At 43.4% G+C, this 27,282-nt stretch overlaps 1 protein-coding gene across 1 annotated transcript in view; it reads left to right on the plus strand.

Annotated features, from left to right (window-relative positions):
- Window positions 1–9,249: 9,249 nt before the first annotated feature.
- Window positions 9,250–27,282, plus strand: part of LOC112619203 (sodium/potassium-transporting ATPase subunit alpha-4) — a 36,993-nt gene continuing 18,960 nt past the window's right edge. The window contains exons 1-10 of the mRNA XM_025377155.1: window positions 9,250–9,862; window positions 10,860–10,919; window positions 12,757–12,960; window positions 13,774–13,887; window positions 18,717–18,851; window positions 19,127–19,244; window positions 23,683–23,951; window positions 25,759–25,957; window positions 26,198–26,307; window positions 26,510–26,644. Coding sequence (XP_025232940.1) covers window positions 9,716–9,862; window positions 10,860–10,919; window positions 12,757–12,960; window positions 13,774–13,887; window positions 18,717–18,851; window positions 19,127–19,244; window positions 23,683–23,951; window positions 25,759–25,957; window positions 26,198–26,307; window positions 26,510–26,644 — 1,491 coding nt within the window. The 5' untranslated portion in view covers window positions 9,250–9,715. The remainder of the gene's footprint in view (window positions 9,863–10,859; window positions 10,920–12,756; window positions 12,961–13,773; window positions 13,888–18,716; window positions 18,852–19,126; window positions 19,245–23,682; window positions 23,952–25,758; window positions 25,958–26,197; window positions 26,308–26,509; window positions 26,645–27,282) is intronic.

A 27,282-nucleotide genomic window follows, 5' to 3' on the forward strand; every position in this document is an offset into this window, starting at 1 on the left:
ACCTAACTGTGAACCATCAGATTAGACACTACATTAGAGTCCCCCAACCAGGTCCTTTTCCATCCCACTCCACTATGTTGTCTATTTTTTTCTGAGGAATTAAGGGCTACCCCACCCTCCCCACTCCCATGCCTTCAATCCCACCTCCTACTGTAATAGATCAGCATCCAAAGGCAGGAACCTGTCTAAACCAGAAGGAAGCCCTCTCAGATCACCCCAGCTTCACTCCACTTCCCACTTCCACCCCCGTTAGCTTCCTGCAGGACTCTGTCCCTGGCTTCCTCTTCAGACCTTGCAATCACAAAAGGTTCTTCGGGTGAGTGCAAGAGCCTGAGGCTGGAAAAGGCTGACTTGTCTCCCAGTCAAGGCTGGTAAGGGACCTGCAGGGAGAGCTGGGCGGACAGGTGGGAGGTGGGGGTAGTGCTGGCTGGAGGAAGGAGACAACAAAGGAAGCGAGGTAGTGCCAATGACAAGACATTTGACGTGTCTTGAGTCTCCAGATAGATGTTATGGACTCCAGCTCTATGTCCTGCCTTTTAGAATACCCCACTGGCAGAACAAACTCAGATCTCATCAGGGTAGCAGCAAAGGCAGGACCAGAAGGCAATCAAGAGCTTCCAGAAATGCCACACCACAGAATTCCCTGCTGACCCTTGGTTAGGGGTCCTCTTGGTCCACAAGGCCCAGATGTCACTCATGTACTTAATAACACCTCACCTTCTGTAATACTAAGTCCTCAGAGCTCCATGCTGTTCTGAGAGGGATGGCCACAAGTTTTTTCCCAACCCCTTCCATTCCCTTTCTCTTCATGCCCATCCCGATGAACCTGCATCATTCCCTGGCACTGCCAAGGCAACCCTAGAAAAGGAGTTCCCTGGCCATTGGCTAGAATCAGGATGGAGAAGTTCCCAGAACCTTCCTGTCTCCCAGGGCACGGACATGTATGCTTCCAGGGACAAGCTTAGGTCATGGACATGATCAGAACCTTTGGATAAGAGGAAAAATATTACGAGATTTGCTTTTGCCAGGCGCGGTGGCTCACGCCTGTAATCCCAGCACTTTGGGAGGCTGAGGCAGGTGGATCATGAGGTCAGGAGTTCGAGGCCAGCCTGGCCAACATGATGAAACCCTGTCTCTACTAAAACTACAAAAAAAATTAGCCAGGCATGGTGGCGCACGCCTATATTCCCAGCTACTCAGGAGGCTGAGGCAGGAGAATTGCTTGAACCTGGGAGGCGGAGGTTGTAGTGAGCTGAGATCGTGCCATTGCACTCCAGCCTGGGTGAAAGGGCAAGACTCCATCTCAAAAAAAAAAAATTTTTTGCTTTTGACGTCTTAGGTGGCAGGGCTATTCCCTCCAGGCAAATGCCCTTCACACCGACGATCATTGTGCCCACTTTCCCTGGGCTGGAGAGTTGGTTTCAGTTTCCTACAGGAGATACCTTTCTTTCCCTTACTCCCTATCTAACATTTGTGCTCTGCAGGCAGCTTTGCCCATTCTCTAAGCCTGGAGAAGGCCCTGGGAATGTCCTGTAGAGAGAGACCTAGATAAGTCATGCAAGTGAGAGAGACATCTGAGGAAAATGGAAGACCTAAGGCAGACAGGAAGGAAGCACAAAAGACAAGCATTGGGTCAGACCCATAAACCACCTCCCAAATGCTGTCATTTCATTGCACTGGAATTTAGCTTTATCAGAAGCACCTGGAAGTAAGGGAGTCATTGCCTTGGGCCTGGGAATCTAAGTGGGAGACCATATTAATTTGGGTCCGATTAATTGGAGATTACTAACTGTGGACAAAAGTTTATCTTTGCACAATCAAAAATGGCATTTGTTTAGTAAATTAAGAGTATGAACAATATTGCTAGAGGTGGCATGTTTAGTCTACCGAAAACAATACTTTTCAGGCACTTAAGAAATATCCTTTTAGAAGCAGCAAGTGCATGGGCTAATTATCATCAATCTTTATGTTTTTGTTAAAGAAACATCTACAGGATCTTTATCGGTGACCTTTTGTAAGACATTAGTTTGAAGTACTACCTATGTACTTGAAAATAATAAAGTTGCATTTCTTTATGAAAAAAAGAAATCTCTTCCATAATTCAGATTTCTACACTTTATACTTGCCTCCCTCCTAAATTGTGATATTGCAATGTGTGCTGTGGCAGAACTTGGGCTTGTAGGGGAAACAACTAAGAGATAGCAAGTGTCAGGGATGGGAGGGAAATGGTCTGGGAACAGATAACGTCCGTGGAGAAAACGAGAGGGGAAGAAGTTAGGTTGCAAAATAACCTACAAGAAACTATAGTAGGAGCCTCCTTCCTCGTGCTGATCCCACCCTAAGAGCCACAAGGGTTTGTCCAGGACAGGGAAGGGCCTGTGAGTCTATGAAGACCCAGATCCTCAGGGGCACTTCTGCTTTTTCTGTTCCAGACCAAAATCAGGCCACTCTCGATCTGATGGGATGGAGGAAGGAGATAGTGGGTTGAGGGGCCCAAGAGTCAACACCAATTCACAGTCTGTACTTCATGCAGAGCTTTCTCCTGGGTGCTCTCTTTAAGGGGTGGGGGTAAAGTGGATGCAATCCTTGAAATTCACCTGAGTAGTAGACATCAGAAACTATCATGGACAGAATGTAATGGACAGGGAGAGAGAAAGACACCAACTCTTACAACCTGTGCCAGGATCTCAGAATAATGGTCAGAAGTCAATTCTTGCCCAAGCCATATTACAGCCCCTTTATTATGACTCTAACAGTGTCATTAATGACAGTTACAGTAGTAGTGATTATAAGAGCATTAACTGCAGCTCATTTTGTGCCATAACTATGCCAAAATTTTGTTTATATAGTCTCTGTTCATCCCACTGCACAGCCTTTCTTCTTGATGGCCCTTCTGCCAGGAACACTCTTCCCTGTTCACATACCGAGCTTTGTCCCTTTATTCAGATCACGCCTTAAATATTACATCCTCAGTAAGATCCTCACAGAGGACCTCAAATAATGACTTTCTGGCACCTCTTTCTCTATTCTCTTTGTTTTTGTTCATAGATACTTATTACCTTAAATTCAGATAGAAAGACAGCTAGATGTAATATTTAGAAAGATAAACATGTATTTTGTTGTTGTTTATTTATGCTTTTGTTTGACTCCTCCAGTATAAGTTCCATGAAGACAGGGACTCTATTTCTTTTGTTCAACACCTTTATCCTTAGCACCTAAAACATCTGACACACATTAGGCAACTAATAAATACGTGTTGGATGACTGAAAGGATCCTCACAATAATTCAGTAAGATGGAGACTACTATTATCTCCAATTTACAGATGAGAAAACTGGTGCTCAGAAAGTCAAATTATTATTCAAAGTTTCAAAGGTAGTAAGCATCAGAAGCAGGATTCAAACCTAAGCCAGTCTGACTCCAGGGCATGCCCTCTTAACCGTGCCATGCTCTGCAACTGCAAGAACAGAAAGCCTATGGGCATGGACAGAGCCTGACTAGCCCAATGGCTCAATGAACTGGGGAGGCTGCCAAGGGAGCCAGAAATCTGTGGACAATGAACATTTGAGCAGCAGGGGCAAGGCAGACCCATAAGAAAGGGAGAAGACATGATCTCAAAGATGCAGTAGGGGGTTAAGAAAAAGATCCAGGGCAGGCACAGTGGCTCACGCCTGTAATCCCAGCACTTTGAGAAGCCAAGGTGGGCGGATCACTTGAGGTCAGGAGTTCGAGACCATCCTGGCCAACATGGTGAAACCCTGTCTTCTACTAAAAATACAAAAATTAGCCGAGCACGCACCCGTAATTCCAGCTTCTCAGGAGGCTGAGGCAGAAGAATCGCTTGAACCCAGGAGGCAGAGGCTGCAGTGAGCCGAGACTGTGCCACTACACTTTCGCCTGGGTGACAGAGCAAGACTCCATCTCAAATAAAAAGAAAAAAGAAAGAAAGAAAGAAAAAGATCCAAAGAGATTTGATGGTCTGCTAGAGGATCTTAGCAAAAGAAGAATCTTACTATTGAATGTAATCTGAGGAGCTAAAGCCAACTTTTGACCCAGGCAAAAAGGCTTTCCATGGCATTTTCTTTTTATCTACAGAATAGGAAATGTGATCATGCATAGAGATAATCACAGATAGTCACTAAATATTCATAATGCTAAGAACGCAACAAAAAATAGGAAGAAAGAGGTTAGATCAATATCAAAGGAAGACATTTAATACAAAGTGAGTCTTTCAAAAATATCCTTGGGGCCGGGCACAGTGGCTCACGCCTGTAATCCTAGCACTTTGGGAAGCCGAGGTGGGTGGATCTCTTGAGGTCAGGAGTTTGAAACCAGCCTGGCCAACATGGTGAAACCCCGTCTCTACTAAAAATACAAAAAAAAATTAGCCAGGCATGATGGCGGGTGCCTATAATCCCAGCTACTCAAGAGGCTGAGGTTCGAGAATCACTTGAACCCAGGAGGCAGAGGTTGCAATGAATCGAGATGGTGCCACGGCACTCCAGCCTGGACAACAGAGACTCCATTTCAAAAAAAAAAAAAGTTCTAAATAAGCCAGGCACTGTGGTTCATGTCTACAATCCCAGCACTTTGGGAAGCTGATGCAGGAGGATTGCTTGAGCCCAGGAGTTTGAGACCAGCCTGGGTAACATAGTGAGACCTCATCTCTACTTAAAAAAAAAAAAAAAATAGCCAGGTGTGTTGGCCCACACCTATGGTCCCAGTCACTCGGGATGCTGAGGGAGGAGGATCACTTGAGTCTGAGAGGTTGAAGCTGCAATGAGCCATGAATGGACCACTGCACTCCAGCCTGGGTAACAGAGCAAGCCTCCGTTTCAAAAAATAAAAATAAATAAATAAATAAATAAAAGTTCTAAATAAATAAAAACTTTGTGTTTTAGCAAGCATAACTCCCTAAAAATCCAAGAAATTCAACCAATACAAAGCAACAGCATCAATAGCAAAAAAAAAAATCCTAGAAGCAATAACTTCAAAGTTACAGGGTACATGATATCAGTTTTCAAAGAATCAAATGTATCCCTAAATATTAGGGAGACAGAAAATACAGCATAAAGAGCTTCTATTTACAATAGAATGGAAACAAATTATACTCAGGGTTTACCATGTGCAGCATATAGTAATTATTAAAGAAAATTTAAAAGTACAGTGAAAGAAATTTTAAAAACATGAATTCATGGAAAGCTAAACTTGACTGCCATTTGGGAAGGCAGAATGTAGTAAAGATAAAAATAAGTTACTATGAAAGAGTCAATTCAATATCAATTAAAATCCTCGCTATATTTTTATAAAACATGACATATGGGTTGTGACATTCAGCTGCAAAAGTAATCAGGCACAGGGAATCTCAGAGGTTTTTTTCTAAGTAATTTTGAAGCAAATGAATAGATCACTGATGCTAACATATTTACCCCAACAGATTTTAAAACACGTCAGACCACTGGCTGGGCGCGGTGGCTCACGCCTGTAATACCAACACTTTGGGAGGCTGAGGTCGGCAGATCACAAGGTCAGGAGTTCAAGACTAGCCTGGCCAACATAGTGAAACCCCGTCTTTACTAAAAACACAAAAATTCGCCAGACATGGTAGCGTATGTCTGTATTCCCAGCTACTCAGGAGGCTGAGGCAGGAGAATCGCTTGAACCCAGTAGGTGGAGGTTGCAGTGAACCGAGATTACACCACTGCACTCCAGCTTGGGCAACAGAGTGAGACTTCATCTCAAAAATTAAAAAAAGGAAAAAAGAAAAAATCCGACCAAAGTGGCAATTATCAAAACTTTGTAGCATTAAGATAAAACCTGAAAACTCATCAGTCATTCAACATCTATTCAGGGACTATTTGTGGACCAGCTGCTCTGTGCCAAGCACTATCCTAGGAGCCAGGTATACAGCTGAGAAAAAAACAGGGAAGGTCCCTAGGGTCATGGAGAACCAGACAAGTCAACAAGACAAGTCAATCAGCCAAGTCAACAGTTAATGGGCAGGATAATTTCAGAGGGAGAGAAGTGTTGTGAAGACCAAAAGTGATAGAGAGAGGGCTGGCGCCGGAGGGGCTGTTTTGGATTTAACTATGAGAGAAGGCCTCTCCGAAGAGGTGGACTTTTGAGCTAAGATCTCTAGAACAAAATGAGGCTTCTAAAAATTGATTGTATCTCCATAAAGTTGCTTTTGGGCAATCCCCATGTGCAAGACTGAGCCAAGTGTTACTGTCGCATAGATGATGCATAGAAAAAATAGGAATTTTAACTTTAATTCTAACCTTGTTCTTAAGAATTTTATGTTCATCTATATTAAACACAAAGACTGGGAGAAAACATTTGTAATGTATGTGACAAGGGTTTCCTACAAATCAATATAAAAAAGAAAACAATGGAAAATTGGGCAAATCGTAAGAACGACAAGTCACAAATTAAATAAATAAAGTCCAAGACCAGGCATGGTGGCTCATGACTGTAATCCCAGCACTTTGGAAGGCCCAGGTGGGCAGATCACCCAAGGTCAGGAGTTCAAGATCAGCCTGGCCAACATGGCGAAACCCTATCTCTACTAAAAAATACAAAAAAATCAGCTGGATATGGTGGCTTGTGCCTGTAGTCTCAGCTACTTAAGAGGCTGAGGCACGAGAATCACTTGATCCCAGGCGGTGGAGATTGCAGTGAGCCTGAGATCACACCACTGCACTCCAGCCCGTCGAAAGAAAGAAAGAAAGACAGGAGAGAAGGAAGGAAGGAAGGAAGGAAGGAAGGAAGGAAGGAAGGAAGGAAGGAAGGAAGGAAGGAAGGAAGGAAGGAAGGAAGGAAGGAAGGAAGGAAGGAAGGGTAAAAACCAGAAAGCCAGTAAACATAAGACAAAATGCTCACATTGACAATTTAAAAATGCAAATTAAAACTACAAGATATCAAAGTTCACTGATTATAATAGTAAAAACCAAGGTCATCTAGCATAATCAAAGGTGTGGAGAGTGGACATTCTTGCATCTTGTTGTTGGGATGTAGATAGATAAACCCTTTTAAAGACCAATTGGCAGAATCTTTTAAGATTGTTAATGAGTGTACTCTATGATTCAGCAACAGGAACTGATTCTACAGAAATAGAAGCTCAAGGGCCACATTCTGTGTGCCAGAATGACACTAGCTATTTTATTAATGGTTAAAAAATGGAAAATATCTCATAAATCCAGCAGTAATGGGAATGATTGAATAGAGCATGGTCAATACAGACTGTAGAAGCCTCACAGCACTGAAAAAAATAAGCTTTATGTACATGACAGGTTGATAGAGAGTTGAATGATTGTATAAAAGTTGAAAAATATCTCCTTTTAGATATCTATTTGTATAAACATAGAAAAAAGACTGGAAGGACATGCAGCACATTGTTACCAGCAGTAACTTCAGCAGTGGGGAGAATCTGAGTTTGGAGGGAGGGAAGGTGGGGCTTTCAATTTTTATCTTATACATTTTTAATAGAGAGAAAAATCCAATCTGTTAAAGAAATAGATGATCATTTATCCCAGCTGGGAAGGGAACATTTCTATTTCTGAATATTGAAGGAGGATTGCATCAGCACCAAGATGAATGTTTCCAGATACAGTCATATTTTTAAAAAGCATGCCCAACCAAAATGCAATTAAATAAATATCAGGCCAGGCTTGGTGGCTCACTTATGTAATCCCAACACTTTGGGAGGCCGAGGCCAAGGATTGCTTGAGCCCAGGAGTTTGAGACTAGCCTGGGCAACACAGGGGGACCCCGTCTTTGCTAAAATAAAAAAAACTTTAGCTAGGCATGGTGGCACATGCCTGTGGTCCCAGCTACTTGTGAGGCTCTGGTGGGAGGATCACTTGGACCTGGGAGGTTGACGATAGAGTAAGCCATAGTCGTATCACTACACTCCAGCCTGGGCAACAAAGTGAGATCCTGTCTCAAAAAGTAAATAAGCAAATATCAAACAACAGAAAGGGAAAATCTATGTGACGTGCATAATTGAAAATATATATAATGGTTGATAGAAATGTATAGATGCTTCAGATTATTCTTGGAAGGAGGTGGAATCCTATGGACATGCAAAACATATATACAAATAATATAGTCAAAGCACTTACTGAGACACCAGAGAAGGTCAATGGAAGAGATAAGTACATCATTTTACAACGAGAAAATGCAATGCTGTCACATGGAAAAGCATATTTTTACTCTCACTGAGAAGAGCTGCATTTTAAGCCACAAATAAAACTTCTACTACTAAATTCAAGCTACCTATTGAGCACATACTATATATGTCACATAGTGCCTTTTGTAGAGCACCTCACTTAAGGTTAAAGGCATCGTCTTTTACAAACAAGAAAAGAAAGGTACAGAGGTTCGGTAACTTGCTCAAAGCCACACAGCTGACAAGTGGAGGAGCCGGGATTGAAATCTAGGACTGGTTCCAGAGCCCAAAATCTGATCTATTCTGCTAGCTGATCTCCTAAAATTAAAAGATCAAACCCAATGTTGGTGGAAAAGTGTGCCTCACTAAAAAACCATACTCACACACAGAGTACCTGCTTTTTCTTTTTTTGAGATGGAATCTCAAAAACAGACTGGAGAATATTAGTCCATACTGCAGCTGCACCATTTTGGAAGCTCCCTGCTATGGTTTTTTGTTTTGTTTGTTTGTTTTGTTTGTTTAAGATGGAGTCACTCTGTCACTGAGGCTGGAGTGCAGTGATGCAATCTCAATTCACTGCAACCTCTGCCTCCTGGATTCAGATGTTTCTCCTGCCTCAGCCTCCCGAGCAGCTGGGATTACAGGTGCCCACCACCACACCCAGCTAATTTTTGTATTTCTAGTAGAGATAGGGTTTCACCATGTCGGCCAGGATGGTCTCAATTTCCTGACCTCGTGATCCACCTGCCTCGGCCTCCCAAAGTGTTGGGATTACAGGCGTAAGCCACTGTGCCTGGCTGAGTACCCGCTTTATTTTTGAGTCAGCTGTTTGGGATACCTCTAAGCCTCCAAAGTCTGCAGGACCACACAAGAACTTTGTTCTAGTTCTGCCCTCAGACTGAAACTCTCTCTGTAGCAGGGCCTGCTCCAATCGTCCTCAAACCCAAAGACTGAGACTTCTAGGTTCTTGGTTAAAACCTTCATGAGGCCTTTGCAACAGCAGACCTGGACGATCGCCAAGGCAAGACTTCTGGATTCTTGGTTAGAACTTTCACGAGGCCTTTGTGATGCCAGACCTGGGTCATTGCCCCGGCAACCACAGGGCCTGGGATCCCTGAAGCTCACTCTGCCTCCTCACTCTCACTGCATTTCCCACCTGCCCGTGGGCCCTGCTGCATCTTCATCACTGAGGCACCTGGTTAAGCTTCACCTCCTGTTTCCTGAGGCCCTCACTGCATTTCCTCACCTCTACCTCTTCATCCTTCCACCCTAGACTCCTCTCCTCCCTCCTCCTTCACTCCTGACTCTTCCTCCTCCCGGCGGACTGCTCGAGGACCGCTGGGTCTTTCCTCCCTCACTCCCCTTCCCCTCTCTCACCTTCACCACCCAACGCCTCCCTCCGTGCCTCTTCCTTTCTGCTCCCTCATTCTCTCCCCATCACTCTCTTCTCGTGGCCCCCTGGCCCACACACCCTCTTCCCTTCCCCTTCCCTCACTCTCTCAGCTTTCTTCCCACAGTTCAGCTCAGGCATCTCTTTCTGGGGATAGCTATGGGGCTTCAGGGAAAGAAACGGACAGTGGCTCCCCAAGACCAGAACCCAAGCCGAAGACCTAAAAAGGGGCTTAACAAGAAAAAAATGGTGAAGAGGAAAAAACAGAAGAGCAATATGGAGGAACTGAAGAAGGAAGTGGTCATGGTGAGGTCACCCAAAGTGGGCGCTGACAGCTGCCCTCTCAAAACACTCCTCCACATATTTTTAACATCTTACCTTGAGAATGAAACACACAGGCCAGAGCCACATCTCTTCTCTGTTAGGTTTTGGAGGGAAGGAGAGGGTTAAAAAAAAAAAAAAAAAAAAAAAAAAAGACACACACAGAGAGACAGGGCAGCTCAACCGCAAACACAGGTATATTGTAGACACCTGCGGAAGTCGGGGACCAGCTTCATTCCACAGTCCACTGCCACTTACAGGCTGGGGTACTTTTAGGGATGGGCAGGAGGGGTCTGGGCTGTATGGCCTGCTGCCTGACAGGACATTGATAAGATGTTCTCATGATGAGGTGATTTTTGGCCCTTATTTCCACAGAATATGATCATGGTATTCCTTGGACCTTTGCCCAGCAGGATGTGATAGGGATGTTTCTTTCGTGGTGCCTTTGTCTTTAACTATGCCTTTGTCTGCCTTGTGGTCAGGTGATTAGGTAGGCTGTTTCTCCCGCCCAAACCCCCATGAAATGTTTCACTTTGACCAAAGTCTGTAAAATAGTGGGGAGCTAGGCCGGGCATGGTGGCTCACATCTGTAATCCCAGCACTTTGGGAGGCTAAGGCGGGCAGATCACCTGAGGTCAGGAGTTCGAGACCAGCCTGGCCAACATGGTGAAACCTCGCCTCTAAAAATACAAAAATCAGTCAGGCGTGGTGATGGGCCCCTGTAATCCCAGCTGCTCGGGAGGCTGAGGCAGAAGAATCACCTGAACCCGGGAGGCAGAGGTAGCAGTGAGTCGAGATCGTACCACTGCACTCCAGCCTGGATGACAGAGTGACCCCCTTTCAAAAAAAAAAAAAATTACAAGGAGCTTACAAAATGGTGCAGTTACAGTTTGCACTAACATTCTCCAGTCTGTTTCTCCCCCTCTCCCTGGAAATGACCTGGGCCACCGCCTGTCCCTCAATGCCTCTACTGTCCCCTCAGGATGATCACAAATTAACCTTGGAAGAACTGAGCACCAAGTACTCTGTGGACCTGACAAAGGTGAGTAAGAAGCTCCCTGAGGAGGCAGAGAGTCTCCAACTTCAACTGTGAGGCTGCCAGGACAAAAGCTGAACTAGGAATCCAGCCCCCTAACTTTAAGTCCAATGTTCCCACCCCTCACCCTCTGCCTGGCCACGTTCCATGGACACTACCTGGAAAAAGCTAAAAATGGTAGCTACCCCCAAAGAGAGTTTAGGACTAGATAAGAGAATAAGAATGCTTTAGGGCAGTGCTGGTCAAACATCTTATCCTTAGGTCTCCTTTACACTCTTAGAATTTATTTAGGACTGCAAAGATCTTGTGCTTATGTGGCTTACGTCTGTCTATATTTACCATATTAGAAATTAAAATTGACAGTTTTAAAATGCATTTCTCAATTCATTTAAAAATAACAAAAACAATATCATATATTCATATATAATATGTTTTGACAAATAGCTGTATTTTTCAAAACAAAAAAATTAGCAGCATCTTACAGTTTTGCAAACTTCTTCAATGTCTTGCGTTTTAATGGAAGATAGCTAGATTCTCAAATATTTTCCGTATAAAATCTGTTGGATGTTATGCCAGTTGGCCTTCAGAAAATTCCACTATATACTCTTAAGAAAATGAGAGTAAAAAAAGGCAAACAATGATTTAGTATTACTATGAAAATTGACCTTGTGGACCCCCTGAAACGGTCTTGGGGCCCCTTGGGTGTTTCAGGCAGAGGTTGGGGAGTGGCTGATGGGGACTGGCAGGTTCTAGTATCATTTTCATTAACAGGAAAAAGCATATAAGCTTGTGCACAAGAGTGGAATGAGAATCTATGCATTCATGGTTTTTGTTGGTGTTCTTTTCTATTTATATTTTTTAAAACTTTATGGGCCAGGTGCCATGGCTCACACCTGTAATCCAAGGCAGGCAGATCACTTGAGATCAGGAGTTCAAGACCAGCCTGGCCAACATGGTGAAACCCCATCTCTACTCAGAATACAAAAATTATCCAGGCATGGTGGCACACAACTGTAATCTCAGTTACTTGGGAGGCTGAGGCAGGAGAATCACTTGAACGCAGGAGAATCACTTGAACCCAGGAGATAGAGGTTGCAGTAAGCCAAGATCACGCCACTGCACTCCAGCCTGGGTGACAGAGCGAGACTCTGTCTCAAAAAAAAAAATGGATATGTAGATGTACGTATTTATGGTGTAGATGTACATATTTATGGTATACATGTAATATTCTGATATAAGGATACAATGTGTAACGATCAAATCAGGGTATTTAGGATAACCTCAAATATTTATCATTTCTTTGCATGGGAACATTCTAAAGCCACTCCTCTAATTATTTTGATATCTATAATAAATTATTAACTATAGTTGTCCTACTGTGCTACCAAACACTAGATCTTATTCCCTCTAAGTTGGAGAGTCAAAGTGTGAGTGTTAATATGTTATCAACATTAAGTATTATATTTCATCATGACATTAGCCCTGCACATTATAATTATCTGTATGTATTTATCTCCCCACTGGAGCACCTTAAGGGTGGGGATCATTCTTACTCAAGTTGGTATCCTCAGCACCTAGGACCCAAGATAGGTTCTCAAGTTCAAAAAGGTTTGTGAATCAATCCATAAACAAAAACTTTCCTATGTAAGCATGCTAAATGACATCCCTCCTCTGATGCAAATTTTAAAACCTCACCTTATCTAGGAAGAACTTCCAGACTGACCTTCCGAAAGTGTCTCTAGTCTCTAGACCCGTCCTGGGGCTCCAAATGTCAGGTTCCCCTTTGTAATGGCTGTTCCTCTTTTCACAGCTCTCTATCCAACCCTATTTCTTCTCTACACAGGGCCATAGCCACCAAATGGCAAGGGAAATCCTGACTCGAAATGGACCCAATACCCTTACCCCACCCCCCACCACTCCAGAATGGGTCAAATTCTGTAAGCAACTGTTTGGAGGCTTCTCCCTCCTACTATGGACTGGGGCCATTCTCTGCTTTGTGGCCTACAGCATCCAGATATATTTCAATGAGGAGCCTGCAAACGACAACGTGAGTCTGTTCAGCTACTACTAGCCAGCCCTATCTCTGCTCAGCCCCAGACACTCTTGCTCAGCAGTCTAGCACTCCTGAAGTCCTCTGGCCCAAATCCCTAATAACATTATTACATTAATGTAATAATGTAATAAATGTACATTAATTGTAAATGTAATTGATTGTAATTAATTGCAATGTAATTCATTAATTACACTGATTACAATGTAATTAAGTGTGCATTATATAATGCACATATAAAATATAATTGTGCATTAATATAATAAATGTACATTACATAATAATGTAATAAATGTACATTAATGTAATAAACCAAAATCCCTAATACTCCCAGCACTTTCTAAGTGCCATCTTGGTTTCTCTCACCTTTTATCTAAAAAGCTTCTGGTCCAGTTCCTTGAGATGCACAATGTCCCCGAAAAACTTGCTGTTCTTTGACGACCTTCCCAGTTGATCCCCAAAGCACTTTGCAGTCTCTTTCTCTTCTCCACAATTTTAACCTCATCTCCTTCCTCCCAGCCTCCCTCACGATCCGCTCCCTCCATCCAGAAATTAGCCTTCCTGGAGAGAAAAATACAGGCCTTCTGTGACCAGGAATTTTGCTGATGGCTCACCATGGCTCAGGGTTCCTTCACCAGGAAGCCAAGTGTACTGGCCCCACCTCAGATTCTTCTCTAACCCTCTGCTCTCAACTCAGTCCTATGGTCTCTTACACCTGGTGAAACAGCCATGCCCCTTGCAAACTGATTTTCTGAGGATGAAGAGAAAGACAAGGCCCCACTGATAAATGCTTTCTTTCCCCACCCCCAGCTCTACCTGAGCATCGTACTCTCCGTCGTGGTCATCATCACCGGCTGCTTCTCCTATTATCAGGAGGCCAAGAGCTCCAGGATCATGGAGTCTTTTAAGAACATGGTGCCTCAGGTAGGATTGGAGTGGGAGGATCTAGTGGGACGAGGAGCAGGATATGGCCAAATACACAATGATGAAGTCCCGTGGAAAATTATATCCTACGACGAGTGAGCTGAGTGAGGTTGGTGATGAGGTCAAGGTACTCTATTAGTCCTTAAAAGTACCTGGAAAAGCTGTGAAAGCCTGAGAAAGACATAACGTCATCTATGAAGTGGTCTGATCTAGAAGGCAGAATCTGAATCTGAAGAAGAAACACCATATAAACCCTAAATAAGAACATTCTATTTTTTTAAAGGGACAAGTGTTGGTGGGTCTGGGAGGGGGGTGAGGTGGGGCGGCTGGAATCTTCAAATGTCAGTGACCTCAAAGACAAAGAACAGCTGTGGGGATGTTCCAGATTAGACAGACCAGGCATCATGGCTCATGCCTGTAATCCCAGCACTCTGGGAGGCTGAGGCAACAGGATCACCCAGGATTTTGAGACGCTATCTCTACAAAAATAAAATAAAATAAAATAGCTGGTCTACATCTGTAGTCCAAGCTACACAGGCAGCTGAGGCGGGAGGATTACTTGAACCCAGAAATTTAAGCCTGCAGTGAACTATGACTAACCTGGGCAAGACCCTACCTCAAAAAAAAAAAAGAGGCTGAAGAGGCATGACAACTATTCCGAGGGTGGTGGCTCCCGCCTGTAATCCCAACCGTTTGGGGGAGGGAGGCAAGAGGACTGCTTGAGTCTAGGAGCTCAAGACAAGCCTGAGTAGTATAGTGAGACCTTATCTCTACAAAAAATTTAAAAATTAGCTGAGCGTGCCTGTAGTGCCAGCTACTCAGGAGGCCGAGATGGGAGGATTGCTTGAGCACAGAAGGCAGAGATCACGTGCCTTTGCACTCCAGCCTGGTGACAGAGAGAGATGCTGTCTCAAAAAAAAAGACACAGACATGGCAACTAAATGCAATATCTAACCCTAGATCTGATTCTGTGCCAGAGGAGAAAATAATGCTTTATTTTTACTTTTTATTTTGAGCTTTTATTTTAGGTTCGGGGATATATGTGCAGGTTTGTTTTATAAGTAAACTGTGTGTCACAGGGATTTGGTGTACAAATTATTTCATCACCCAGGTAATAAGCAGAGTACCTGATAGGTAGTTTTTCTATCCTCACCCTCCTCCCACCCTCCCGCCTCAAGTAGGCCTTGGTGTCTGTTGTTGTTCTTCTTTGTGTCCATATGTACTCAGTGTTTAGCTTCCAGTTATAAGTGAGAAGATATTTTAGAAAACCCCATTGTCTCAGCCCAAAATCTCCTTAAGCTGATAAGCAACTTCAGCAAAGTCTCAGGATACAAAATTAATGTGCAAAAATCACAAGCATTCTTATACACCAGTAACAGACAAACACAGAGCCAAATCATGAATGAACTTCCATCCACAATTGCTTCAAAGAGAATAAAATACCTAGGAATCCAACTGACAAGGGATGTAAAGGACCTCTTCAAGGAGAACTACAAACCACTGCTCAGTGAAATAAAAGAGGACACAAACAAATGGAAGAACATACCATGCTCATGGATAGGAAGAATCAATATCGTGAAAATGGCCATACTGCCCAAGGTAATTTATAGATTCAATGCCATCCCCATCAAGCTACCAATGAGTTTCTTCACAGAATTGGAAAAAACTGCTTTAAAGTTCATATGGAACCAAAAAAGAGCCCGCATCTCCAAGACAATCCTAAGTCAAAAGAACAAAGCTGGAGGCATCACACTACCTGACTTCAAACTATACTACAAGGCTACAGTAACCAAAACAGCATGGTACTGGTACCAAAACAGAGATATAGACCAATGGAACAGAACAGAGTCCTCAGAAATAATACCACACATCTACAGCCATCTGATCTTTGACAAACCTGAGAAAAACAAGAAATGGGGAAAGGATTCCCTATTTAATAAATGGTGCTGGGAAAATTGGCTAGCCATAAGTAGAAAGCTGAAACTGGATCCTTTCCTTACTCCTTATACGAAAATTAATTCAAGATGGATTAGAGACTTAAATGTTAGACCTAATACCATAAAAATCCTAGAGGAAAACCTAGGTAGTACCATTCAGGACATAGGCATGGGCAAAGACTTCATGTCTAAAACACCAAAAGCAACGGCAGCAAAAGCTAAAATTGACAAATGGGATCTAATTAAACTAAAGAGCTTCTGCACAGCAAAAGAAACTACCATCAGAGTGAACAGGCAACCTACAGAATGGGAGAAAATTTTTGCAATCTACTCATCTGACAAAGGGCTAATATCCAGAACCTACAAAGAACTCAAACAAATTTACAAGAAAAAAACAAACAACCCCATCAAAAAGTGGGCAAAGGATATGAACAGACATTTCTCAAAAGAAGACATTCATACAGCCAACAGACATATGAAAAAATGCTCATCATCACTGGCCATCAGAGAAATGCAAATCAAAACCACAATGAGATACCATCTCACACCAGTTAGAATGGCGATCATTCAAAAGTCAGGAAACAACAGGTGCTGGAGAGGATGTGGAGAAATAGGAACACTTTTACACTGTTGGTGGGATTGTAAACTAGTTCAACCATTATGGAAAACAGTATGGCGATTCCTCAAGGATCTAGAACTAGATGTACCATATGACCCAGCCATCCCATTACTGGGGATATACCCAAAGGATTATAAATTATGCTGCTATAAAGACACATGCACACGTATGTTTATTGCGGCACTATTCACAATAGCAAAGACTTGGAATCAACCCAAATGTCCATCAGTGACAGATTGGATTAAGAAAATGTGGCACATAAACACCATGGAATACTATGCAGCCATAAAAAAGGATGAGTTTGCGTCCTTTGTAGGGACATGGATGCAGCTGGAAACCATCATTCTTAGCAAACTATCACAAGAACAGAAAACCAAACACCGCATGTTCTCACTCATAGGTGGGAACTGAACAATGAGATCACTTGGACTCAGGAAGGGTAACATCACACACCGGGGCCTATCATGGGGAGGGGGGAGGGGGGAGGGATTGCATTGGGAGTTATACCTGATGTAAATGACGAGTTGATGGGTGCAGTAGACCAACATGGCACAAGTATACATATGTAACAAACCTGCACGTTATGCACATGTACCCTACAACTTAAAGTATAATAATAATAAATAAATTAAAAAAAAAAAGAGAAGATAAGGTATTTGATTTTCTGTTCCTGTTAGTTTGCTTAGGACAATGTCCTCCAGCTCCACTGAAAATAATGCTTTAAAGGATGTATTGGGTCCACTGGCAAAACTGGAATGCTGACAGATTAATACAGTAGATTAAAGTTATCAATGTGAAACTTACTGAAATTGATAACTACATTGTGGTTATTTAAGATAATATCTTAATTCTTAGGAAATACACATGAAGTTTTTAGGATAAAAGATCATGATGTAGGTAACTTACCCTCAAGTAGTTCAGGAAAAGAGTACACACACACACACACACACACACACAGTGGGGGGGAGAGAGAGAGAGAGAGAGAGAGAGAGAGAGAGAGGATGAAAACAATGACAGAGTAACTGGGGTGAAATGTTAATAGGTGAATCTGGATAAAGGTTATGTAGGTGTTCTTGGTACTATTTTTATTCTTGCAACTTTTCTGAAAGTTTAAAATTATTTTCAAGTTAAATGTTTTTTAAAGGTACTTGGAAAGAATACAACGGTAAACAGAGGTTCCTAGGCACAGGGCTGGAAACTTGCAAAGGAATAGTCTCCACATTTTCCCAAGAATATGATCATGTTCCAGTAGTATAGCCCAGGATTTCCTTCTCTCTTTGGTATCACTTAATTCCTTCCTTGGGTAAGAGATTTGGGACAACGTGTTTGGGCAGTTTTGGAGACTAGGAGTTTAGAGGTCAGTTAGCTTTTGCTACCTAACAAGCTACCCCAAAACTTAGTAGCTTAAAATAGCAAACTCCTATTTCTTATAATTCTGTGGTTGTGCTGTTGTTCAGATCTAAGCTGACCTCAGCTGGGGTTGGATGGTCTTAGATGACCTCATTCACATGTCTGGGCCCTCAGCTAAGATGACTGAGACAGTTGGAGCCTTTTTCTTCGTGATCTCTCTTTTTACAGAGAGGTTAGCTTGGGCTTGTTCGTATGGTGGCAGAGGATTCTCAGAAACAGGAATGCAAGCCCCAGCATGAAAGCACTTTTCTTTTTATTTTTTGAGACAAGGTCTCACTTCTCAGACTGAAGTGTAGTGACATGATCATGGCTCACTGCAGCCTTAACCTTCCGGGCTTAAGCGATCCTCCAACTTTAGCCTCCCAAACAGCTGGGACTACAGGTGCATGCCACCACACTTGCCTAATTTTTTTTCATTTTTTGTAGAGACAAGGTCTCACTATATTGCCCAGTCTGGTCTTAAACTCCTGGGTTCAAGCAGTCCTCCTACCTTGGCCTCCCAGTGTGCTAGGATTATAGGTGTGAGCCACCAGTCCCAGCCTGAAAGCACTTTTTAAACTCTTCTTTCCATCACATTCATTCTATGGGCCAAAGCAAGTCACATGGCCAAGCCCAGGTTTAGGGGTAGAGAGATAGACTCCACCTCTTAACGGGAAGAGCGTCAAAGTCACATTGCAAAGGGCCCTGCAAACAGCATCATGGGAATTTGCAATCTACCAAAGACACCTTCAAGAATGATGTGGTGAGTGATAGTAAGAAACGGGAGTAAGGAGGAAGGAGACCAGTAACAGCAGGTTTTAGGCTAAGAACGGGATGGGGGAAGCCAACAGTTTTGGAAATGATCCTGCACTATCCTCCCACAGCAAGCTCTGGTAATTCGAGAAGGAGAGAAAATGCAAATTAATGTACAAGAGGTGGTATTGGGGGACCTGGTGGAAATCAAGGGTGGAGATCGAGTCCCTGCTGACCTCCGGCTTATCTCTGCACAAGGATGTAAGGTAAGGGGATGCAGAAAGCTATGTGAGGCACCCAAGCATGATCTCATGGCAAGGTAGACACCTGTGCTGTTAGAGAAAGTATAAGCTTATTACTCAGAATCTTGAGAAGTTACAAGTGCAGATTTGATGTTAGAGACAATAGACGTTGTGTAAATGTGTTTCTCTCTGTCTGTCAATGATGACGTTGGTCACCAGATGAAGACATGCTATCTTTGTAAATAAATCTGCCTTTTTTCCTATGCTTACCTTACAACCCATCCCCTCTCCCATCCCAGGTGGACAACTCATCCTTGACTGGGGAGTCAGAACCCCAGACACGCTCCCCTGACTTCACCCATGAGAACCCTCTGGAGACCCGAAACATCTGCTTCTTTTCTACCAACTGTGTGGAAGGTGAATATCAAACCATAAGTAGCATAGATTCAAAAGCAGACACCAAAACATAAAGATTTTAATAACTGTCTTCTAAAGGTAGCTGGGTAGGTAAGAGCCAGTAACAGTCAAGTTTCTCCATCACTCATGAGCTGTATGACCTCTGGTGAAAGGTCAAGGCCATCATTTCCACATTTGCACAATGATAACAGTAAAAGTCGTTACTCCATAGATTTTTGTGTGAATTGAGATAATATATGTAAAATGCCCAGCACAAGGCCTAATACATTGTAAGTGACCTACAATTATTAGCTATTATTTTAGCTTGTAAATGGACTATGCTCTATAAGCTGAAAATGGCACAGAAGGGAGGAAAATTGTTCAGCCCTGCTAAGTCATTCTTCTCCTAAGGTAAACCCTAACTTCTAACTATTCCCCTATCCAAGAGAAGATATTGGCATTGGAAACTTGAATTACCAGAGGTGCCACTTAGACTTTACCACTTAAACTTTCGCTTTGTTCCTAGAATCTAGGAATCCTTGAACTGGGAGACAGTTCTGGCAAAGTGGTCATAAAAAGGGACTGAACATCATTCTGTCAATTTCTCCTTTGCCCTTTTGCCTTAAGGAGGCCTGAAGATTCCATGGAGCACACTTGAAAACCATTATTCATGCTTAAGAACAAATGTTTAGTTATCTAAAAATAGTTCTTTTGTTTGTTTTGTGTTTTTTTGAGACGGAGTCTCTCTGTCACCCAGGCTGGAATGCAGTGGTGTGATCTCAGCTCACTGCAACCTCTACCTCCCAGGTTCAAGCAATTATTCTGCCTCAGCCTTCTAAGTAGCTGGGATTACAGGTGCCCACCACCATGCCCAGCTATTTTTTGTATTTTTAGTAGAGATGGGGTTTCACCATGTTGGCCAGGCTGGTCTCGAACTCCTGACCTCAAGTGATCTGCCTGCCTCGGCCTCCCAAAGTGCTGAGATTACAGGCATGAGCCACCATGCCCAGCCTAGAAATAGTTATTTTTTAATTGAATGCATAGTATTTGTTAAATGTTATAAATATTATCTCTAATTCCCACAATGTGCACAATACCAGATATTATCCCTATTTTACACATGGCAGACTAAGGTTCAAAGAAATTAAGCACCATATCCAAGAGTACAGCTCAATAGAAAGGAGGTGGGTCAGGGATTCTAACATAGGTCTGTCTCCATAGCTCACGCTTCTTCCACAGTCCCTACTCTGTACTGAAAGATTGCTATTTAATTTGAAAATACCTTTAAGAAGAAGAGTCATGTTAAGACAGAATAGACTATGAGAAAGAATCCAACTAGAAAATAAAATACATATATTAAAAATGTTTTAAAATTGATTGGACAGAAGCAAGTTAGCAAGCTTTCCCCCAAAACAGTAGATATCTACTATTAGATTTTAGGAAAAAATTAGCCCAAATTTATCCTTACAAAGGAGGGTTTTCATCAACTAAGTACATGTTCAGATAAAGCGTATGGAGGAAAGTGGGTGGTGGCATTTCGACTGGGAAGCAAGGGTCTGTTTAGATAGAAAATGGTTTTGTAGGAGACTAACAAAACCCAAGATGTGGCGAAGAAGGTGGAGCTAGGTTGAAGGAGCTGAGCTGAAGGACTTTCAGTTGAGGAATTTCTCAGCAACTCTCATGCATCTTCAAGGGAGCCCAGGCTATTTCTCTGGCAATATATGGAAGGTGTATGAAGGAGCCAGTCTGGCCTGGGGTGCCGGATGCTTGGCTTTCTCAGCCTTCCCCGAGGTTGACATCAACCCATCCCCTTCTCTAGACACACTGAGATTAATTATTAAATCCCGTTTCTCCAATTGTGAGGAAACCATAGCAGAAGGAATAAAACGGAAGAACTAGACTAAACCATGACACAAAATATATGTAGGTGACACCATATTCTACCCACCCTCCCCCACCCGACCCAAAATAGAAAACTCCTCAGCATCTCTCAAGTATTTCAGCATCTTCATTCCACAGGACCAAATATATGCCTTTGGCAACCAGTTTGAAGCCCATCTATAGAATGCCTCGGCCTGGGAACCTTTTCAGGATTCCTCTTCCACATAAACACTGACCTGACCTGTCTGCTCCTTGAGTAGTACCCTGCTCTCAGACTCATACAGCTAAAGACAACCTTAGAAAATGGAGACCACCACGTGCAACAATGTTCACGGGCGCTCCCAGATTAGAGCTGCCCCTACTAAGTCACAAGCATGATTCTATGTTGGTCCTACTGGAATCCCTAAGTTCATCTAAATGATGAGAAGAAAGAAACTAATTTTCGAGTGCCTATGATGTGCCTAACCTTCTTCTGGACTCTTAAAAATAGTTTAGTAAGTGCTTTCATTCCATTTTAAAGATAAGGAAGCCTGACTCTCAGAGTTTAAGTAATTTGCCCCATTGAAAAGAGCTAGTAATTTAGAAAGCTGAACTTCCAGCCCTGAGTCTTTCTGCTTTTAAAATAAATGCAGTTTCGGTGATATGCTGCCTGTCTGAATGATTCTGACTCTGGTTTTAATGGTAGAAATTTCAGTCATTATGGTAAAGCAGGAAGAATTACTTTAAGAAAAAAATTTTGTCGTGTCCCTCATTTCAAGGTGAGTAGCCTGCATCATGTGTGTGTAAAGCCAAACATGACGTCCAAGCTGCCCTTCTGACTGGGGCGCTGCTGGTGGAGAGGAAAGAGGGACCTCATAAGCACAGAAGCCCAGCTGTTATGGCCCATGCTACCCAGCAGAGGTCAGACTGGCTCCAGCCAGCAAAGCAGGGAGGGGGTGCAGGTTAGAGCAGGATTTCTCAACCATTCACATTTGGAGCTGGATAATTCTTTGTTGTGCGGGACAGGAGGGCTGTCCTGTGCATGGCAGGATGTTTAGTAGCATCCCTGGCCTCTACCCACCGCATGCCAGTAGCAGCCTTCTCCCACCCCAGTTGTGGCAACCAAAAATGTTTCCAAGCATTGCCAAATGTCCCCGGGGAAGGGGGTTGGTGGGTAGGTATTGCCTCCAGTTGAGAACCACTGGGTTACGGGATAAGGGGATGTTGGAACATAGGGCTCCACCAGAAGGGTAACCACTCTTCCTGGGATCTAGAAACTCCTTAGCTGCTGAGGACAATATAAGAACTATATAGGCAATAGAAGATACTCAGATTAAGTATAATAAAGGCCTTCTTGACAGTGAAGGCAATTAGGCAATAAAATTGGGTGTTTCAGGAGAACTGTGAGACCTCTTCAGAGATTTTTCAGACTAGAAGACCTTTATTTGTATAAACTAAATATGAGGAGAGTAGAACATAATGACCTCTCAGAGGGCCTTGAGTCTCCACTTCGTTTTTGACCATTGACAGCTTCCTCTTTGTAGGAACCAAACCAAACAGCTTCCTCAATTCAGACTTGGCATGTCTTGGGTGACCATCTCTGATGGAAAAAAAAAGAAACAGCTTTTTTTTTTTCCTACACTTACACTGAACACAGGACACTTCTGTGGCCAACATGTAGACAGTTCTCCCCACCAACAACCAGTTCTCCAAAGGACGATGATTGGGTGTCCTATAATTCAATTCAGTTCTGACACAATCCACCTGGAGATAGTATCAGATCCCACACGTTAGGGCTCAGCCCCACAAGACAGTCCCTAACTCTAGACACCAATCCAAGTCCTAGGTTCTGGCCTGGCTGTAAATTGGGGTTCCCACGACTCCCTCCTCAGGTTTGATTAATTTGCTAGAATGGCTCACAGAACTCAGGGAAACACCTTACTTAGGTTTACCCATTATTATAAAGGATATTACAAGGATACAGATGAACAGTCATATGGAAGAGATGCATAGTGCAAGGCACGTGGGAAGGGGCATGGAGGAGCATCCGTGCCACATCCTGTCCAGGCTGCTCTCCAGTAACCCTCCACATGGTCACACATGTAGACATTTTCCAAACCCAGTCCTGTGGGGTTTTTAATGGATGTTTCATTACATAGGTATAATCAATTACATTATTGGCCATTGGTGATCAACTCAACCTTCATCCCTCCTCCCCTCCAAAGAGGTCAGGCCATGAACTGCAAGTTCCAACTCTCTAATCACATGGTTATCTGCCCTGGCGACCAGCCCCATCCTGTGGCTATCCAGGAAGCCACAAAGAGTCACCTCATTAGAACAAAGATACTCCTATCACCCAGGAAACTCCAAGGCATTTAAGAGTTCTACGTCCAGACGCTCCTATCATTCAAGAAATTACAAAGGTCTTAGGAGCTCTGTGTCCAGAACTGGGTCAGAGACCAAATATTAGAACAAAAGATTCTCCTAGCACCCTTATCTTCAAGGGTTTTAGAAGTTCTATGTCAGGAAGTGGGGGCAGAGACCAATATCTATACTTCTTATCACAACATCACATTGCCCTCTCCTGCTTCATCCACAGGAACCGCCCGGGGTATTGTGATTGCTACGGGTGACTCCACAGTGATGGGCAGAATTGCCTCCCTGACGTCAGGCCTGGCGGTTGGCCAGACACCTATTGCTGCTGAGATCCAACACTTCATCCATCTGATCACTGTGGTGGCCGTCTTCCTTGGTGTCACTTTTTTTGTGCTGTCACTTCTCTTGGGCTATGGCTGGCTGGAGGCTATCATTTTTCTCATTGGCATCATTGTGGCCAATGTGCCTGAGGGGCTGTTGGCCACGGTCACTGTGAGTAGACAGGGTGGAAAATGGCCGCAGGGCAGACAAATCACCCCAGGGAAAAGGGATCACTAGCATCTCTTTTGTCATCGAATCTCTCAAGTGCAGAGTCTTCCTGATATGTACCTAGGTATCAGGAATAATTCAGTTCTCAATATTACACTGACTCCTTCTGCCCATATATTTTGGTGCCTTCTCTTTCCTCAATGAGAGAGGAAGCAAGTTTCAATGGAAAATGCATTGGATTATCAGTCACTGAGAGTGAGTTCTAGTATTGGCTGAATCACTTAACATCTCCAGACCTTAATTTATTCATCAGTTTATAGAGGAAGATTAATTTAGAATTATAGAATCTTACAGGAAAGGACTTCAAAGATCATATAAATTCAACCTTTCAACCAATGCTGAATATCCTCTATAAAACCCATGGGAGATGATTATCACTTCTAGTCCACCCCTTTCTGTCTCAATTCATTTCATTGTTGGCTTGCTCTATTTAAATTTCATTGTGTTAAGCAGAACTATAAATCCCTGTTTGTCCTAAGTTTCCCAGCTGAAGAAACAAAATAAGTCAATTCTTTCTCTTCTACAGACTAGCCCTTTAGATTTTTGATGGTAGCCATTATGTCCCCTCAAACTCTTGTGGTAGCAGGTGAAATAATCCCTCTTCCCTTAGCCATTCTTCCTATGACATGGTCTGTAGGCCACCTGTCTTGATGATCACCTGTTGAGGGTATACTCTAGTTTGTCAATATTCTTAAAAGAGAAATGAGAACAATACTTGGGGTGTGTTTGGACTAGCACAAAAATGTAGGGTCTAGTGATATTATGTAAATAAATTATAACCCCTAATCCTATTATTAGAAGTCCATACTTAACATAACCACAGCCTAAGAATTCATTAGCTTTTAAAACAATCTTGCCTCACACTTGACTTACATTGCCTTCACGATCAACAAAAGTCTTTGCATTTAAATGATTTTTCAAGTCCTTTTCAATGCTGTGATATTATTGTTATCTCCTCCACATTCTTTGTTTAAACTATTGGTCCAACACCCCCTCTTATACCATCACCTAGCATCTTATACCATCATAAAAGATTAGCTATCTATGTGGTCCTTGGAAAGATTGGACTTAAAGGGGTGGGGCCTAAACTTGAATGAAAAAGAGATTGCTGAATAGAAAAGATGCAAGGATCCTGAGGGAGAGGAATATTCCAGGGGGGAATAAAGAGGATCCTTGTCTATGATACCCTAGTAAAGAAATACGCTCTTTTTTGGCCAGACACAGTGGCTCACATCTGTAATCCCAGCACTTTGGGAGGCCAAGGTGCACAGATCACTTGAGCCCAGGAGTTCGAGACCAGCCTGGCCAACCTGGTGAAACCCTGTCTCTACTAAAAATACAAAACTTAACTGGACATGGTGGTGCATGTCTGTAGTCCCAGTTACTCGGGAGGCTGAGGCAGAAGAATCGCTTTAACCTGGGAGATGGAGGTTGCAGTTAGCCGAGATCACTCTGCACTCCAGTCTGGGCAACACAGAGCGAGACTCTGTCTCAAAAACAAAAACAGAAAAAGACATTTTTTAAAAAATGCACTATTTTTTGAAACTCTTACCATAAAGCACAAACCACAATCACTTTCTTAATTCCTTTACCACAGCCAGAAATGAAATGTTTAAAGAGTAGGTGGGAACAAAAGGGAAATAAGTACAAAAAATTAAAATAGCATTAAAAATGATCAAACGTCCACAATGCAAAGTGGCGTGAGTATTCCATCTCCTGTGTGTATTCTCTCCTCTCTTCTTGGCTTTAGGTGTGCCTGACCCTCACAGCCAAGCGTATGGCGCGGAAGAACTGCCTGGTGAAGAACCTGGAGGCGGTGGAGACGCTGGGCTCCACATCCACCATCTGCTCAGACAAGACGGGCACCCTCACCCAGAACCGCATGACCGTCGCCCACATGTGGTTTGATATGACCGTGTATGAGGCTGACACCACCGAAGAACAGACTGGTGACTAGTGGTATTGGTGGAAGAAGAGTGGAGGGATTTGGGGGATGTGATGAGTGAGCTGAGAGAGAATGGTGAGTCCAGACAGAGAGGAGGGAGCCTGAAAGTAGAGTGAAGAAGAGGGAGGTGTGAAGGAAAGAAACACTGCTCCTGTGAAGTATCTGGGTGCCAAAGAGGATGTGAATAACTGCTTGCTTAAAATTCTCATTCCCTGCTCACAGTTCTTCTTTTCTTTCTCCCTAGGAAAAACATTTGCCAAGAGCTCTGATACCTGGTTTATCCTGGCCCAAATCGCTGGCCTCTGCAACCGGGCTGACTTTAAGGCCAATCAGGAGATCCTGCCCATTGCTAAGGTGTCAGGCCCAAAGGGGAAGAGGGTACCTCAGTGTCCAGGACATAACCTGCCCTCTCCCAAAAAATCCTCTCCTGGAGCTCAGTAATTTCACCCCAGGTACCCGCCCTCCCCCATTTGTCCGCTCTCCATGTTGCCACAGGTATGCCTCATGCCCAGGTGGCATGCCCCTGGGGCTTACTATACAAACCCCATCCTGGCAGAGAGCCACAACGGGTGATGCTTCTGAGTCAGCCCTCCTCAAGTTCGTCGAGCAGTCTTACAGCTCTGTGGCGGAGATGAGAGAGAAAAACCCCAAGGTGGCAGAGATTCCCTTTAATTCCACCAACAAGTACCAGGTACAGAACCCACAAAGGTAGGAGAATGCTGGTGGGGGATGGGCTCATCACTGGAGCAAGGGGAGCTTTGCCTCTGCCTTCAACTTCACCTCTGAGCAGTGGAGGAGCTCAGTAGAACCTGCATCCCAATTAACAGAAGACTCACATCAAGAGAACCTGACAAACAGGTAAAGAGAAGTGAAACAGGTGATAAAGGAAGAGGCATCAGTCAGTCCTATGCAGAGCTCTGAGCTGTGCCACTTGGGGAAAAAGCGAGTCATAAAATGCTCTCTGAAATGTCTGTAGATAGCAGAAGCTGGTTGATGAAAGTCATGTTGGAGTCACATGCAGCTGTTAGGGGGCCCCTCTGTGTCTACTAGGAGATTTGCCACTGCAGAATTAGGTTGCATTTGCAAGACACTTTATTTCGTTAGCCATCAAGTATTTCCTTTCACCCCACACTTGACTTGCAGTTCTAGTGGCTGTCAGTGGGTAGGCGATCAGGGGTCTCTGCCTCTGTTGGCACCTGACCCTCTCCCTTGTGTGTCTTGTATCTTCTTTTCTGATAAGAATGCAAATCATATTAGATTAGGGCCTCCCCTACTTCTACGTAACCTTAACTAATTACATGTGTTCATGTGCGTGAAGTTTTTCATTTC

The sequence above is a fragment of the Theropithecus gelada genome, chromosome 1 (assembly GCF_003255815.1).
Source record: "Theropithecus gelada isolate Dixy chromosome 1, Tgel_1.0, whole genome shotgun sequence".
In the NCBI taxonomy this organism is placed as follows: Eukaryota; Metazoa; Chordata; class Mammalia; order Primates; family Cercopithecidae; genus Theropithecus; species Theropithecus gelada.